This window comes from Ictalurus furcatus, chromosome 10 (genome assembly GCF_023375685.1).
Source record: "Ictalurus furcatus strain D&B chromosome 10, Billie_1.0, whole genome shotgun sequence".
NCBI lineage: Eukaryota > Metazoa > Chordata > Actinopteri > Siluriformes > Ictaluridae > Ictalurus > Ictalurus furcatus.
This window is the reverse complement of record NC_071264.1, coordinates 15,804,262-15,822,260: the sequence shown is the minus strand read 5'-3', so window position 1 is coordinate 15,822,260 and position 17,999 is coordinate 15,804,262. Positions and strand designations below refer to the sequence as shown.

The window sequence follows — 17,999 nt, the reverse complement described above, 5'->3', positions numbered from 1 at the left end:
ATAAAAAAAGCTTAAAACACACTTTTCAAGGGGCTCACAGAGAATGGTGCAGCTCTCTCAGTAACGCTGAGCTGTTTTTGGCTTAGTTCCAGCTCTGCAGCCCACTTAAAGAGTTCAATATGAAGACGTCTGACCACATGAGATTAATGTCGTAGCTGTGTTTAACGTTCCCCCAATTACCCAGCATTTCTGAGATAACAATGTTTGTACCATTTTCTGAATGGGTTCTATTTAGTACCAAGAAACAAGAACTATCTGAAGTGAATTGATCCAGTTTCTGTGCTACGACAGACTCCTGCTGCTGCATGACCGGTTGGACAAAATCACCTGTACATGTGGTACAATTTCTGTGATTTTACACACTTTATCCCTGCTTAAAAAAAGTGTGAGGTCCACTGGGAAAGCCAAGCTCTGTCTGCTAAAGCCACTTTATTTCTGTCAGCACCTGGTTAAGCCTACTGGCCCCAAACAAGCAACATCCATTTGTCCACACACACACACACACACACACACACACACACACAAACAGAAACATCATTCTTCTGCAGAAATCAAGATGTCTCATGAAAGCAAGTTTGTAGGTTGTTTATTGGATTTCAATGATAATGAATCACAAGTGAGAAATAGCAGGACAAAATCAAGGACAACAGGAAGAGAGAGGTACAAGGTGAAGAAGAAGAGAAAGCAGAGAGAGCTGTTGAGCAGCAAAGACACAGCCATAAAGCACGTGAGCGAGAGAACAATTGCAAGGAGGTGAAAGGGTGAAGGAGATATTTTAAAAAACTAGAGGCTCAAGACAGGAAAAAGAAATGGTGGGAAAGGGCTAAGAATCGGCAGGAGGGGAAAAAAACAGCTTTAAGTTAAGTACATGGGAGGGGTGGCAGAAAACAAAGCCGGGGATATCAGGCCAGACAATGATGGAGCACCAGCTATCGGGGTAAAAAAAAACCCAGAGGGGTCGCATTTCTCAGCCTAACGCACTCTCTTTTACAACATGACAAATGCGCTCTTACATACAGAGAATAAAAGGAACCTGCCAAAATGGATTCCCCTAGACGTCTTTCTGCATCGGCCTCCACTAAATGCCATGAACATAGTTGACAGCTCTTTGAGTTTAAGCCATTACACTTCCTGGGTTTGTTGTTTCTCCCATCACACTTAAGCACTGGTTGCATTAGACATTGCAATTTTCCTCACCAGGCGAATATGACTGGGTCCTAATGTGATATGATTTTAGAAGGAAGTAAGTTCAGTACATTAGCTAATTAGCAATCTTAGGAAAAAAGGAGCACCATAAATGTTGTAAAGGGATTGTTTCTCTGGGGTCCTTTTTTGTGGTGGGGAGGTGGGGGTGAGGGTGGTGTCCTTTTTTATCCATTCTAAGAACTCCTCAGTTTTTTCTTTTTAGTTTTACTAAAATAGGACATACATCATAATGTGCATGTAAGGCGTTCTTTTACTTTTTATAGCAGCCAATAATCACATTTACTGCCTTTAAAATTAGCACATTTGTGAAAATCCCCAGCTTTAGGAAAATCAGTGATGTCCATAGACGGCTTTTAAAAGAATATTTTGTCATTGCTGGTTTATTGGCTGGGTTTTTTTTTTGTTTTGTTTTTTTGGTGGGGTTTTTTGCAAATTCAGAATATGACTGGATTTCATACAAGTTTAATACAAATGACATCATAAAAAATATGATGTCAGCCCTGCTGCTGTTTTTAACCTTGCCTTTAGATCTTTTCTTTAGACATTTCCTGTTTAGATTTTCATGTCTATACAAAATATAAAACCTGCATAGAAATATTCAGAAATTAAAATACTAGATTGTCCTGTACGAATTTACATAATATTTACATTTCCACATATGAATGGGATCTCGTGCTTTACTTCCAACATGAATGTATTAGAATGCTGTTTGATGTAGAAATGTCTAAGTCTGTCAGAAGGCATAATTTTTTCAGATTTAAATCGCTGGAAAGCTCTAATGTTACAACTTAAATAATAGGCCCCTGCAAACAATGGTCTACAAAGCACTTTACACTGTTTCTCATTCACCCATTCACACAAGCACCCATGCAAGGTGCTAGCCTGCCATTGGGAACAACTTGGGGTTCAGTGTCTTGCCCAAGGACACTTCAGCATGTGGGCCAGGAATCGAACCGCCAACCCTATGATTGCCCTGTGAGCAAACTGTATGAACAGGAATGTTTGCTCGTCTGATGGTAGTTTAATCCATCTGTCCATTTTCCATACCGCTTATCCTTCACAGGATCGCAGGGAGCCTGGAGCCCTTCCCAGGGAACTCAGGCCACAAGGTTGGGGACACCCTGGACAGAGTGGCAACCCATCTCAGAGCACAATCACACACTTGAACCAATTTGGAAATGCCAATCAGCCTACAGCGCATGTCTTTGGACTGGGGAAGGAAACTGGAGAAAACCCCCGAAGCATGGGGAGAACATGCACACAGGGCAGAGGCGGGATTCAAACCCCCAACCCCAGAGGTGCAGGCAAATGTACTAACCACATACATGTATTTGTCAGCCCTGGTAAGAAACAAGATACATAACACATAATGGACAGTGACTGTACTACAATGACTGCAGTAGCATGAGAATAATTTTTAAGCATTGCCATGCTAAGGAAGGAGCCTGCTGTCTGTCAACATGTTCTCATTGCAGTCAATGGCAAAGGGTGCATTTTTGGCAAATTCCTTTTAAAAGCAGCTTTAGGATTTTGACATTTTCAAGAGACAGACCCCTGCAGGCCACTGATCTATTACCAGCCAAATATCTCAAGACAAATGAAGCAGGAACCAAGCATGTTCCTTGCAAAATGATCTTGGAGCAGGGCAAAAGATCATAAAAAGAACACATCACCTTGGGACCTACAAAGCAGGAAATTCTTCAGTGGCCTCCAGCTTAGTTTTCAAACCTATAAAGAACTAGCCAGACTCATGGAGAAACATTCTAAGCAGATGTGATGGCAAATGTAGGACAATGTTGACTCAGGAGCTACCGTCCATGAACAGGTCAAAGGGTGAGTCATTGGCATCTGCTCTAAGCTCAACCTCCGTACTGCTGTTAGCAGACCCTGTAAATCTGTCAATTGTCTTTGCAGGTCGTGCATGGTCTTTTCCAAACTCTTGGCCTGGATGACCTGTGATGACCCAGATGTCTAGACAAGACTTTGCCCTGAATGTCCGAACAGACATGGAGGAGTCTGCAAGTTCTCACATCTCATCTTTTTTCAGTGGATAAACTCAACTGCATACTATAGACTAACCTAAGAACTGCTGCTGTAATCATAAAGACTAAGATGATCAAACAAAAAAAAAAATCACTCTAAAAATTGCCTGTTCATTTTACAGAAATTTACTGGCAACAGGGTTGACAAAGTACTATAATTTTATTTTATTTTTTTTTACAATAATAAGTACTGTAATATCTTACATACTATAAAATCACACATAATCCTGCACATTTGCACATTTGGCTGATGTTGGGTTTTTTGGGGTTTTTTTTTAAAAAAAAAAGCATCTAACAATTGTTGCAGGACACAATTCAGCTGAATGTTAAGGGTCTTGCTCAATGACTCAACCATAGCAGTTTATAAGTGCTGGGATTTGAACACATGACCTTCTGTAACTCAAAGCCTTAACCACTGAGCCAACTAGCTTGTACTGAGTCAATGTCATCTTTTAGTGTTCATTAATTCAGTGGTAGAAATTCAGTGCTAGTTGTGGTGGCTCAGTAGCTAAGGCTTTGAGTTATGAAGCAGAATGTTGTGTGTTCAATTCTCAGCACTGACAAACAGCTACGGCTAGGTCCTTGAGCAAGACCCTTAACCATCAGCTCATCAAATGTAAGCCATTTTTTAAAGCATATCAAATGAGCAAATGCACTGGATTATGTGTTATTTTATACTATGTACAACACTACTTTACTAGAGATATGTTTACAGTTGTTTACTGTAAATTTTTATAGTACTTCATTGGTAACCCTGTAAATTTTATAGTCAGTTTCTTACAGTGTACATCTGGATTTCTGTAAAGTTTCTTTGTTATTAATCTATTGTTAAAAGTGCTATACTAATAAAATTGAATTGAGTTGAATTAAACTATTCACACAAGTTCTAAGAGGAATGTTGGTACTACCATTCCGAAGTTAACTTATTAAAACAAATGGATTAGGCATTCCTTACAATATCAGTGAAAAACAATATAAATTCACATGCAATAAAATGCAATCCGTATGGTTTTGTTTTCTGGTATGTGGCGTAAAGTATAAATATACACTATATACTATAAACTAAATACATTTTTACATCATAGAGCACATTTATATAAATGTGCATTGTGCACAATGCTATCTATTTTACACAGTGCTATCTATTTATTTTTAGATCATAACCACATTGGCTGTGTTACCAGATTATAACAGAGATTATCTGCATAGAAGTTGCAGAAAGGCTTCCTTTTCCCTTTCCCAAGCCAAAATATTTACACAATGCACATTTATATAAATGTGCTCTATGATTCATAAAACATTTGTTGTTCATCACGGAATTCATTGTGCATGAGGCGTTTGAAAGCTGTCCTGACTAGCAGATGAAAACTGACAGTCCCTTGGCTGTGGTCCGAGTGTCTGAATATGATTCTCTGCTTTGAGGAACATTCTCAAAGCCAGCAAATGTTCAACATCTCCCTTGTGGGCATCGCTGGTCTCCTAGCCAACGTTCTGCTTTTCTTCAGAGGTCTTTGAGTCCAGTGCAGCCTGCCGTTGGTGGACCCATGCCACAAATTCTTACAAATCACTCCGCTAAGAGAGCCAATAATTCAGGCAGACTCCACATTAAACAGCCTGCTCAAACAGTCTGAAATAGGCATAATGGCCGGGACACAGTTTTAACGTCCAGTCTACAAGACCGTCTGAGGTGAGTTTTCATCATTATGTTCCTTCCAAAAAAACAAAAACAACATAATAATTTCCTGTTCACTCCATGAAAAGAAAGCAAAATGGGGTTGTTTTAGAGACAACTGTGCAATTTAGACTTCTTTTCAATCAGGCTAAAGATTTATGGTTGGCCAACACAAACAAAATGGCAGTCTTTTAGGGTGGGCGATGTGACAAAAATATCACATCAGGATATCTGAAGATGTTAGTTTTGCTGAGGTTAGAATTGGAGCACACAATACACTACCACCTATATAAAAAGTAGCTACCACTCATTTTTAATGTAAAACCTTTTCAAGAATTAGATATTTTAACATCCGGCCAGCTACTTGTTACGCAGAACAACAATACAGTTGCTCAGTGTTGCAGAAGCGCTGATGATACCCACTCTCCAAAGAACATTTCATTCATTTAGGCTATGTTACAAGGGACATCTTATTTTAGAGATAAGAACAGGAATCAGGAAGTTGTGCAAGTTCAGAGTCCCACTGAGCAAATCAGCATTTGCATGTGTTTGTGTTTTCTAAATTATGCAGCACAAATTAGTTCTACACAAGGAGGTTCTGGCTGACTGTGTAGATTATTCATAAAAAGTAATGGTGGGAAAACTGGCCAATAGATCTAACCATCTGGAGGGCTTTTGCGTGCAGAGACAAAAAGGTTCCACTACACATGTTGTTATTAAAATCTGTCATGATTTCTTGTACAGAAAGAGAAACAGAGCCAGGAGAATTTAGACACTCAAGCCAAAAGTATTTATTTAGGCCTGGACGACTGACTCACAGACATTTTTGAAAAATCAGTTCTTTGTGGGTATGGCAAGGTCCTGCTTAACGTAATTACAGATGATTCAGTGTAATGGTGACGTATTTCTGTTCACAGTGCTTTCTGCCTCGTTGTCACCTGTAGCCTGGAAACAAACGTCCTTTGTAACAGCACCCAAGTGATGGGAATACCTCATTTCCTGTGGCAGTTTGCGGGGGAGTAAATAAGCAGGGACAGATGAGAGGCTGACTGGAATAACTGATCCAGACATTCAAGACCACAGAAAACAAAACATCCCTTGTTGCAGCAAAACTTTTTAAAATATACTGAAATCCACCCAGTTCTGTGGACTCACACATCTGTCCCAGAAACCCTGAGAGGCACACTGCAGAAAGGCTTGGAAAGCTACCTTCATCACAGAAAGCTTCGTGTTGAGTGACAGTGTATTTAGGATAGCTTTTGAAATAAACCACTGTGAAATTATCCTTGTAGTCAAATGTGTAGAAAGTAAACGCCCATGTCACCATCGCATCCATCATTTCACTGTTTCTGAAAATTGCCAGGTCAATTCACCTATATCACCTACACAGTATGTCGCCTATATGTGCCTCTTTAAATACTCCTCCTAAATTTGGTATGGCTTTAATCCAGTCGGTATTGGAAAGCAAATGGTCACATGCTTATTCTTCAACAAATGGCATTACAGTTATTTTCCAGATTTTTTTTTGCCCATTTGTGCTATGTTTAAATGGGAAATTGTGTGTTCACTATATCTACGAGAAGATTTCACATGAACAGCCCACTCTTGTGTTTACAACTTCTGAAGTCTAATTTTTTTTTAATAGTTTCAGGGTCAACAGTGCTCTCACAACTGATGTGTGATGGTTTTCAATATTGCAATTCAGTTAGCATTCAAAGCTAAGTGCAGTTAAAGTTCCATTTTAGTCATACAGTGTCTTTTTTTTTTTTTTTTTACAAAGTTACCAACATATCTGAGGTAAATGTTGATGTTCCCAACTGTATTCTCTCAAATTAACTGTCACGATGTCTTTACATTGTCAGTACAAAAGACTTATATATTGATATATCCAAACTAGATGAATTGTTACCATCTGTCACTTGCTAGCTTTTGCACAGTGTCCATGTTTTCCAGTTGTTTAGCAACAATGCTCTCACAACATGGTAATGTGGCTGTTCAGTTAGCAGGCAATGCTAAGTGTAATTAAAGTTTCGTTTTAGACATATGGTGTTTTTGCTCACAAATTTTCCAACATATCTGAGGTAAATCTAATTTCTACTGTCATTATGTCTTTACACTGTCAGTACAAACGACTTTATGGCCATGATCGAGCTTGATAAATTGTTACCTTCGGTCATTACCATTACCTAGTTTATAATTACTATACAGATTTCTAATTGCCTAGCAACAGTACTCTTGCAACTTTTCTCAATGTTGCAGTTCTGTTAGCAGGCTAAGTGTAATAAAAGTGGCATTTTAGAATATTTTCTCACAAATTTACCATGTATGAGGAAAATGTTGATATTCCTAACAATGTTATCTCATTTTTATTGTCATTATGCCTTTACATTATAATTACATATGATTTTATGACTGCGGACAAGCTAAATAAATTGTTACCCTTAGTGATTAGCTAGTTTATGTTCAGTGTCCATATTTTCCAGTTGCCTATCAAAAGCGCTCTCGCAACCACTTGAACAGTGAGCCTATCCTCTGCTTGCCTTTTGACTACACATTGACATATTCAAATAAGATTCTGCCTCTTGATTCACTTTGTGAATTAGAAAAGACTTTTTGCACTGACAAGGTACTAATGCTGGATCCCTAGTAGTGTTTAATCTTAAGCAGTTCTGGGCGTTTCCACTGCAAAACTGCAGTTTTGTTCAGTTCCATCAACAAAATGCTCTGGAACCGAGAACTGGGTCATAACGTCATGGCAATTCCAGGTGGATTTTAGGATTATCATTGGAAAATCTGTGAAATTAAATATTTACAACCATGAAGCAATGGTGCAAGGAGGAAACAGCCTGTTTTTTTTTACTGGCAATTGCAACAATCTAAGTAGCAGCTAGATTGCTAATGCGGGTGGTTCCCTGAACCAGCTCCATCAGCATATTGGTGGGAAAGTGGTAGTGAACAAGCCTCTTACCCCCTGAGGGTATCCTGTCCTCTCCGGCGCACCCTCTGCTGGACCTCCCCCTCTGGCTTTCCATTAAAGAGGCTCGCCTGCAGGCCTCCGTCTCCCTGAGCCTGCACCGTCTGGAGAGACGCCCAGCACATGGCAGCCCATCCCAGCACCACCCTGGCTACAGTCCAAGCCCCCATCAGCCCACGCCGTGCTGCTCCCCGAGTCCTCACTCTTAACACTCACTCACTCTGATCGCTTGGACAACTCCGAGTTCCACTTGTCCTGTCCACTTCCACTCCAGAGTGAGAGCTAGGGGTTCACAGGGGGAAGGGGTAAATAAGTGCATACTATATATTGCCTTGACCTTGAGTTGTATTTGATTATGTTGTTGTGTATTTCACAGTTTACTTATAACTACATAACTACTAGATCACAAATTACTTGGAGACAAACCCTAGTAGTATACGACAACAAATAGCCTTCTCTCAAATATCCAGTATCATGTGGCCTTTACTCCTTAACCCTTACTTGAGGAATATACTGTTTTCCAAATTTAGCTCTGATAAAAACGTGGCTCCTGCACTTGGCTAAGTGAGTCGGTATGTGTTTATTCTGGATACAGGTGTGCTGCATGAGAGGAGATGTCAGTACTGCTGGAAGCATGCTGTTGCTCAGTCCTCCAACATCCACATCCACTTTAATTTGACAGTATAGTGTCTATTAATCATCTACAAAAGTTTTTCATTTCTCATCTTAGATTTTTCCTGTGAGCTGTTCAAAACCTTTTTTTTTTGGTTTCTGACCAAGACAATCCTCACGGCTCATGCACCTTCACTTTTATCTCCATAATTAAACAGTTTCACACATCCACAGTGGAATTTAAAGCCGCAAGCATTTATGAACACACCCATAGTAAGGGCAGGGTCTGTAAATGAAACATCAAACAATCTCTTTAGCACTACTTGCCTGAATTTTAGTCATACATTTTAGTCTGTACATTGCAAATAGATTTATGAAGATTTCACTCTTTAAAATGAGTTCTGCAGGTCACCAAGGAGAAAAAAAAGACACCACCCCACACAAATGTTCAAACGATCTCACCGAGTTTCAGAGACGATCATTTGATCATTTGATTGAAATAAAATCTTATTTAAATCAAATGATCGTCTCTGAAACTCTGTGAGATCATTTGAACATTTGTGTGGGGTGGTGCCTTTTTTTTCTGCTGGGTGACCTGCAGACTTCATATCTCAGCTTTCAAAACGAAATCAAATGGAATCAATCGGAATAAACACTAATGATGTACAAATCAAAGCTCCAACAATTTACACCCTTAATGTCTATATAAGTGGGTTATGGTTGGAAGAAATGAGTCCCTCTGTAAAGCTGAAAATTTGGAAACCCATAGCTAATCTTTATACCATGAAATAGCCTATTATGCCCACTCGATCAGAGCTTTCATGAGCAAAGCGATGCTGAATCACATACCAGCCTATGTGGTTTTACAAGTCCACATCGACCGCATTAGTGTGGTCTTGAAAAATGGCCAACTGCTCAGTCCTCTCATTAAAGTAAGAGTTCAGGCTAAATAACGGGCCTCTGAAGATTTATAACTGGTAGAAATGAGTTTCAGCTCCAAGGGGGTTGTGAAACAACTGGGTATAGGGACTGGGTATTTTCTTTTCAGCAGGATCTATTTGTATTCCAATAAAGAAAGCAATATATCTCTTTAAACTTTCAAAGGATGGTTGTAAATTAAGCTGTACTAACCCCTTGGTCTACAAAACCCTCTCCCTAGAAAACTTCAGACTTCATTATACAGTGTGTATTCTTTATAAATCTATATGCAATGTAGACACTACAGCGTAAAATGTCTGAGCCAAATCATGTTTATTGTTTCAGACTAAATGAATTACAGACACCACTCTAATAAACGCTAATTAGACAATCATGGGTGCGTTCATAAACGCTTCCGGTTTCCATTGTGCACGCGCGTTATTTATTTAATTTTCGCGTGAAATATGACGGCGCGGGAGCTGCAAGGGTTGTCTTGGTGACGGACCCAAAAAAGTTTTGAACAGCTCACAAGAAAAATCTGCAGATGAGCGACGAAAAACTTGCACAGCTTTGTCAGAACATATTTCTGCGAACATTAGGCTATTAAACCGAATCACTGGAACTTTATTTAATTGCATTAACCATCTTCCTTTTTATGGATGATCGAGAAGATCCTAAGAAAATCAGGTAACAGGACAAAGAATATATGGAAATAAAAATGAAAACAACATCAATGCATCAAGCATAATGCAATCCGACTGAATGAATAAACCTGACTTTCATGGAATTCCTCAATGAACTTTTTTCCCCCACTCTATTACCGTTACTATTCATTGCAGGCTCGACTGCAATGACTAACTTTTTTTGCACACAAAAAAAAGGTCTTGATACGTTTTTGCTAAGAAAATCTTTAAGAGAATTACCTTATAACTGTCGGGGTGCGTTGAGACTGTCCAGCCCGGAATCCGGTTTTTGTAACAGGATACGCTACGGAGTCTGAATGGGGAAAATTGCAGCGCTGACTCGCGAGGAAAGAAAAAGTTTACTGAATTAGTGCAGAAAGGGAAAGGGGAGGTGCTTCCTGTAATGCGTGGATAAAGGGGCGGGGTTTGTATCGGACAGTGTGGGAGGGGTGGGGTGGGGCGACCCGCATATCTTTAATGCCATGAGATAATTAAGAGCAATGCAAACTGCAGACTTACACTGAGGCTACGAAATAGTTTTAGTGAGTGGGAGTAAGTGGGAACACCACACACACACACACACACACCAATCAATCAAATCAATCAGTCAAACTGAAACTAGCTGGCTACTGAAATTATGTAATTGAACATTATGAATTATTTTTTGTGTGTTTTTATGTGTTTATGTGTATGAATTATATATCCATTATTATATGTACGTGTGTGGAGGCGTTTTTATATCTTGGTGGAGACCAGATGTACCCATAAGGATCTGAACATGACAGTGAGGATGTTTGGCTGGTCCCCATGAGGAAAAGTGCTTTTTGGCAAAAACTGAAGTTTTTATTTTTGTAAACAAAAAAAAACTTGACACTTTTTTAAGGGTTTCCTTTTGGTTCCTATGGTTAAGGTTAGGGTTAGATTTACGTATCGGCATAGCATTAATTAGATGCATAATTCTATGCGCATAATGTCGTCACAAGGATAGGAAGACAAAATTGTGTGGGGTTTTTTAAATCTCATCAGTCTATAATTGTGTGTTTTGTGTGTTTATTAAATGTTTTCACATTTTAAAATCTCAGATATCTCAGAGCCCATCTGTATCCAATGACAAGACCAGGCCAGTTTGTTTGCTCACTTTTCACTAACTATCTCTGAAACACCACGGTCACTACTCGACGACGCGTCTCACTGCCTCTACCAGCCGGGTGGCTGAGCAGCTGAACACACCTTCACAGAGTGAGTGCACACTGATGACATGAGACAGCAGGTTGGGACAGCACTGAAGAATCTTCTTTAGATGTTGTTCTGAAGAAAAGGATATTTCAGCGATCGGCTAATTCTAACCTATAATTTTTCTAAATATAACTTAGAAATTGGTTTCAATAATGCAAATTTATGCCAAAAGTAATTAGATACCAAAATAGATGTAACTAGCTAATGTTATACTTTTTTATCTGATTATAGTTACATTTAATGTTTTGAAATGTCAGTGAAAGAAATTAGGTCCTGCTATCCCTTGCACTATAACAGCTAAAAACAGTAGTTCCCACACTTTCTCATGAAATTAATAAAACAAAACTGCAGTTCGTTACAGAGAAACCACAAAATGCAAGCCCTCCATCCTTACACGTTCTTGTGTCAGAAAACTGAAACTTACAACTTTACTCCCGACTGTTAAAACATGCCGATACTGGAGACTCCGTCCATAAATGATAAATAAATGTCTCCTTACAGAAAACTTCATCATATTACAAATTAAACATTTTAAAAAGCAACTCATATTTAAGCGGTTTTTTAGATTCTGTGGCGCATCTGCCACACAAGTCCCTGTGAATGTACTGTTACTACAGAAACCATAACGTATTAGAAGAAGCTCATTAATATAAAACTGTGATTTGCATTACAGCTGGAACTACTGTCTGAGCTATGCTGTTATTAAAATGAATCAGCACCATCTGACAACTTAGAATTGAGAGTTCAGCAGTGCTGTAGTATAAACTTTACTATACAGGAAATTAAATTTAACATGGCTGCACCCTAAATAGTGTACTATATGGTAAATAGGGAATGAATAAAGTCACGACAACAACAGTCTTTAGAGTTTACACAGAATGGTGCAAAAAAACACCAAATGCCATGCAGTTCTGTGGGTGGAAACACCTACAGTAACTCAAACAACCACTCTTTACAACCGTGGTGAGCAGAAACATATCTCAGAATGCACAAAACACCAAACCTAGAGCAGCAGTAGACCACTGGCTTCATCTTTAACTGTCCCCTTTAACTGAGAAACGCATCTCGGATAAAAATCACTTGAGATCTTAAAGAGGATCGTTTTTGTCATTGATTACAATAAATCATTAAGATTCACTTGGTAACGCTATCAGTCTGATACTACATGTAATTACTAGTGTTTAGCACTCTTATTCAATGTTGCATTAATCCCAGCAAAACAGGCAAATGCTGGTGATTTTCTCACACTTAAGGGCAAGATTCTACAGTCATATATTGTAAGAAGGCTTATGAACTGTATCCACATGGTGCAGTGGAGGTACAGGACTGATTTTCAGTTTATTTTGCAACCCCCATGGGTCACACTGCATCTGTTCCAGAATATGGGATAGGAAGAACGTTTCTGGCTCAACCCCCCTTCCCCCAAGGCCACTGCTGTTCACCGCCCTCCTTTTGTCCTAAACAGAACCACATTTTCTGCAGAGCCCAGTAAGATGCCCCCCCCACCCCCACCCCCCCATACTCCATGACTCGTTAAAATGAGTTAAATGAGACTGTAGTTCCTTCCAGTGCTTCGCATGGCATGAGGTAGAATCAGATATCTGTTTCTGTGTCTTTTATTTAGATCCAGTTTTGTCCAGGTAAAGTGGACATACGGTAGAGACACTGTTTTTTCAAACTATACAGAATGTCCATTACAGCACTGTTAGGTTTTTCTGAATATGGTTTATATGTGTTTATTGTTATTACTGGCTGTTTTGATTTTTTGCTGCCCATAATTCAAGTCCTCAAAATGTGGAAAAACAGATTTCTGAAGTCCCTGCATGCAATGTTATGTAGACAACACATCCTGCAGCAACCAGATGAGAATGCAGTTTGGTCACCATATGGGCCCAGTGTCACATGACATGATTCAGTCTCATGTCTCAAGTTGGAGTAAAGAACATTCTTGAATGAAAATGAGCACCAAACCTGATTTGGGCCACTTTGGGACTGTGACACACTAAGCAAACCTTTTTTTCATATCCTGAAACAAGGTATCAAAAAAATAGCATGTCTTATTCTTTGATATATTTTCTGGCATAGTGAACAGTTTCAAAGTCCAAATATCAGATTTTTCTTAGACTCCACGTGAATCTCTGGTTTGTTTATCTTTAGAAAACTTCAGCAGCATTTTATAAGCTTCATCAGTGTTTTTACTACAAGGTCATGCAGCCAAGACAGGACTGCTGTAATTTAATGTGATTTGGGATACCATTCATTTATCTTCATTAAGAGCTTTATCCTGGTCAGGTAGTGATGGATCCAGAGCCTCTCCTGGGAACACTGGGTGTGAAGTAGGAATACACCCTGGATGAAGTCCTTGGGATATATGAACGTGGCAAAAACATTTGTGAACTTGGAATTTGAAGTGTGTTTAGAGTGTAGGCTGGATGAGGTATAAAATGCATTAAGGCTCGAAATGTGCTTGGTTTCAGTTCATGTATATCTTTTCCACCGCTATGCCTCAGCCTTGACCAGGATAAACAAACCGGCATGTTTAGAGAAAAGAGAGATTGCATGTCCAGTATAGTGTATGAGATGTATGAGAATGGAGGTTTGGATGTGTTTCTGCATTGGATTTGTGGTGGAGTTTGTGGAGTGTGGGTGGAGCAAGCTCAGTTTGGAGAAACTCCCGCCTGGAAAGGAAGAGAAACACTCAACAAGGATTTTCCTGACAAAAAAAAAAAAAGAATGGGGAAAAAATTCTTCCGTTCTAAGGAAAATAATGTGTGAGCAATGTGGTGGGTTTTTTTTTTTGTTGAGATGTCAGTAGGGTCAGTATAAGCTCGTTAGACAGAATCGTTGAGGCCTGTCAGATGCAGCCATGGTCAAAAGGGTACACTTTGTGGTCAGTGAGTAGAAAGAGCCACCACTGACTTCACTATAAATCTTACTTTGAACAGGGTGCTCTTATTTGCCCAACATTTAGTCATTTCCTTTAAAACACTGCAGAACAGAATGAGGTTAGTTTTTGGGAAACTGCTCTTCCATCACATATGCATAACTGTAAGCCACAGTGGTTTCATTTACATTACAAAAATCTGGGTACAATTCTCTTTTTTATTGCTGAAGTGACACAAATACATTTTTTAGTGTTATCCACTAATTCACACCTACTAGTTCCTAATTCTCCTAGTTTCCTGTCACATAACAGCTGCAGTTTACCAATTTAGGAGTGTAAGTGACAAAACCTGCTTTCTCCAAGGCACTAAGCCAGTTGGTGAATTTCAGTTCTTGTCTAAATGTAACATGGGGGGGGGGGGGGGGGGGGTTATTATTTTATACTTTTTTTATTTATTAAAGGACAACACTTTATACTTTTTTATATGTTTATTGTTGCATTAATGTTGTGGAACATCTGAGAGACAAGACAGTTCCGGTTATAATTTATGTTATAACAGCTATAAAATCATTCCCTCATCAGCCTTTCTTTTATTTTCTCTTGAAGTTAATAAGACAAAATCTGGAGCTTGTCATGTTACCAAGGAAGCAGAAAGTGCAAAGTCATCTGTCCTGACAAATTTCCCATGCTGGAAAACTGCCGGTTCAAAGCACCGACACTTAGTCCTTCCATAAAGGTTGAATAAACTAGTTCTTACAAAGCCTTCACCATATCAGTGATTAGATGCATGAGCAATTCCTACATGCTCAATTCTGATTTAAAAACACAAAATCCACAGTACTCACTTATGTAGCAGTAAACAAAAAAGAAAAGACAAGACTAGCAATTGTTCACCAAAAGTATCATTTAACATTAATGTGCAAGTGAAGGCAGGTTGCAAATTTGTAGACAAAATAAGAGGAGCAAGATAAAACCGGGAATATCTACGTGGTAGGATTTGTGGAACCGAGATGTGGATGCATTTCTAGACACGGAATTCAACCAGAATTTTACAATGTCTAGTGCAACATCTGTCTGCTAATTTTGGTAAGGTTCTGAAGAGAAGAAAACTGTTTCCTTAAGATCTCATTCATTCATTCATCTTCAGTAACCACTTTATCCTGGTTTACCTGCTGCTCAACTGCTTCACCCCAAATGTCAAACTGGATTGATGGAAAGTTGCATGAATTCCAATAGGACTGTTAAGGTTTCTGTATATATAAAAGTGGCCAAAAGGCACAAAATTTTCACACTGTAATGAAAAACAAAAGGGAAGAAATGGATTTCACCTCTAGTGTGAACGTAGCTTTTTATACATGGTGTGGATACATATACCTTCAACCTTTATTTTTTAACACAATATTTATATAAATTACGATATCACTGATGTTTCCTCTCCTCCGCCCAAACATCCATGGACTCATAAGGGATAATTAGGGCTGCAAAACCAACAAAAGCCATGTATTTGGCCTTTATTCATCTTTGCAATGTTCATTTTCTAGTTCTGCTTGTTCATTCATTTTATCACTATACTGCAATGATGGGCTTGAGAACGTAGCCCGTGTTTTTACTACATCTCCTCGTTCAACATACAAAACACCTTGTTTCTTTTTTATGACTGCTTGGTAACTGTAACCTCATCTACCCTCCAGCAGCAGCTGTGCCCGGCCAGTGATGTAGTGCAGCAAGAATGTAGGACTTCAAACGAGAACCGGGGACAAATGTGAGTTGTGTTCCGGCTCTGAGAGCATGTCATCCCATAAAGCGTACTCCAGCAAGCCCTGTGTGTCGGCTTATTCCCGATGGCCTTGAATGTCTGTACGGTTTCTGAGATTATAGGGAGGACGGTACATGTGTATGAGGCTCCCTGAGTTGATTGGAAATATTGTACATCATCCCTGGGGTTTGGTTTACTGCCTCCTTAACACGCAGAAGGAAGACACATGAGGTAGAGAGAAGGGAGGAGAATTTTTCAGTTGATGCATGTTGAGTTTTGAAATCACTCGATCATGAAGTAAGACTTCCCGGAGGGAAAACAGGAGACAAAAACAGAGAACAAGCAGAGCAATACTAAGAGCTGAATGAAATGTTTACTCACTAATTCCAGTAAAAGCTAATAGTTTTCTGATGTATTACATGCTTCACATTTGAGAGCACATAAGATGGAGGGGAATCCAAACAACAGAGTAATGTGTTCCAAACATAGTGCAATTACAGCTTTACGACTGATCATGATGTAAATCTGCTTCAGTGAATGTGCTTCACAGAATTTAATAATTTCTTTCACAATTATTTCTTTTCCTGTTTTCTGTCTGTGTTTTGTTTTAACTAAGGAACGATAGAGAATGGACGGATTGAGTTCATTCTTTTGAGTATCCTTTTGGGATTAGAATTTCTCCATCCTTAACTCACATTCTCTCAACAAACCACAAGATATTCCTCCATGTCTCAAGTAACACACTATGCATTATATTCTTACACTACACATTAGGGATTATATAGTACCTGTAAACAAAAAGATTTTGCATTAAATAGAAATAAAAAATTACAAACAATTCAACAATGAGTGCTCTGTCATTGCTATATAGACGGGGCTATTGCCATATACTAAAATACTATTCCAGCTTTTTGATGTATCCAGATTATTTACTGTTAGCAAATGTCTTAAAGTGAATTATTATGGATTTTTCTGTAAACCAAGTGCAAGTCATAAGAAAAATACATAGAATGTTATGAAGAAGTGCGACTGGGGCTGATTCTTTCTAGTCCAGACTATAGAGTTATACAATGACAGCCGTGTCAGGGAATTTCATACAGAGTGAAATTCCTCCTAGATCTGATCTGATCTCTATTTGTGTTGATCATTTTCAGACAAGTCATCAGTAGTGATTGAGAAAGTGCATGTGAAATACAGTCACAAACAAGTTGGAATATTTACTCTATCTTAATCCTTTTTCTCCCAAAATGACACTGGAGGAGAAACTAAAACCTTAGATAAACTAACTAACTAACTAAGATAAACTAAGCACACATTGTCCAATCAAACTACAAATTACACAAAAGGACAGATGACAGAACCATAATTTTAGTGTTTTGTTTTGTTTCTTTTTTTAATGAAAAGGGTTAGAGCTTTTCAGTTTGTTTGGTATTCTGAGGCATTAACCCAAAAGAGCAATCAGCATTTAAAAAAAAAAATAAAAAAAAAAAATCTAAATCATGAATGAAGCTATCTATCCACCTTTAAGTGTGTGTAATGGTTTGACCTACATCTTATTATGCCATCAATGAGACCTCGTAATACAGTATAATGCATGATTAACCCTAATAATTTCATTATCAAGCTATTGATTGATATTAGATATCCCTCCCATTTCATTTCCCAACCAAATATAACTTATTTCTCCTACAATTTAACAACTTATCTCTCCACAGTTTAACACATTAACTAAATGTAACTAAATGTTATAACTAAATGTTATATTTGGCATAAAAGTATGACTTCTTTTATGGGTGTTTATTTTGGGCCAATCACACATGACCAATTTAGCTACATCTGTCCTACAGCATCTGCATTTACAAGGAAAACTCATGTCGAAGTTATATGTGTACAGCCTTAGGCTTCTTTTTTGATCAAGCTAATCCTCAGTACTAGTGTAAATTAGAAGAGGCCATGCTATGAGAAAGATTTTGCAGTTAAGAGCACACAGGAATGGCAGCTTGTCTTTGTCTTTGT

General features: G+C 38.6%; 1 protein-coding gene across 1 annotated transcript in view; it reads right to left on the bottom strand.

Moving 5' to 3' along the window:
• Positions 1 to 10,494, bottom strand: part of fbn2b (fibrillin 2b) — an 82,069-nt gene extending 71,575 nt beyond the window's left edge. The window contains exons 1-2 of the mRNA XM_053635683.1: positions 10,348 to 10,494; positions 7,889 to 8,176 (exon numbers count right to left, since the gene is read on the bottom strand). Coding sequence (XP_053491658.1) covers positions 7,889 to 8,064 — 176 coding nt within the window. The 5' untranslated portion in view covers positions 8,065 to 8,176; positions 10,348 to 10,494. The remainder of the gene's footprint in view (positions 1 to 7,888; positions 8,177 to 10,347) is intronic.
• Between the last annotated feature and the right edge of the window lie 7,505 nt (positions 10,495 to 17,999).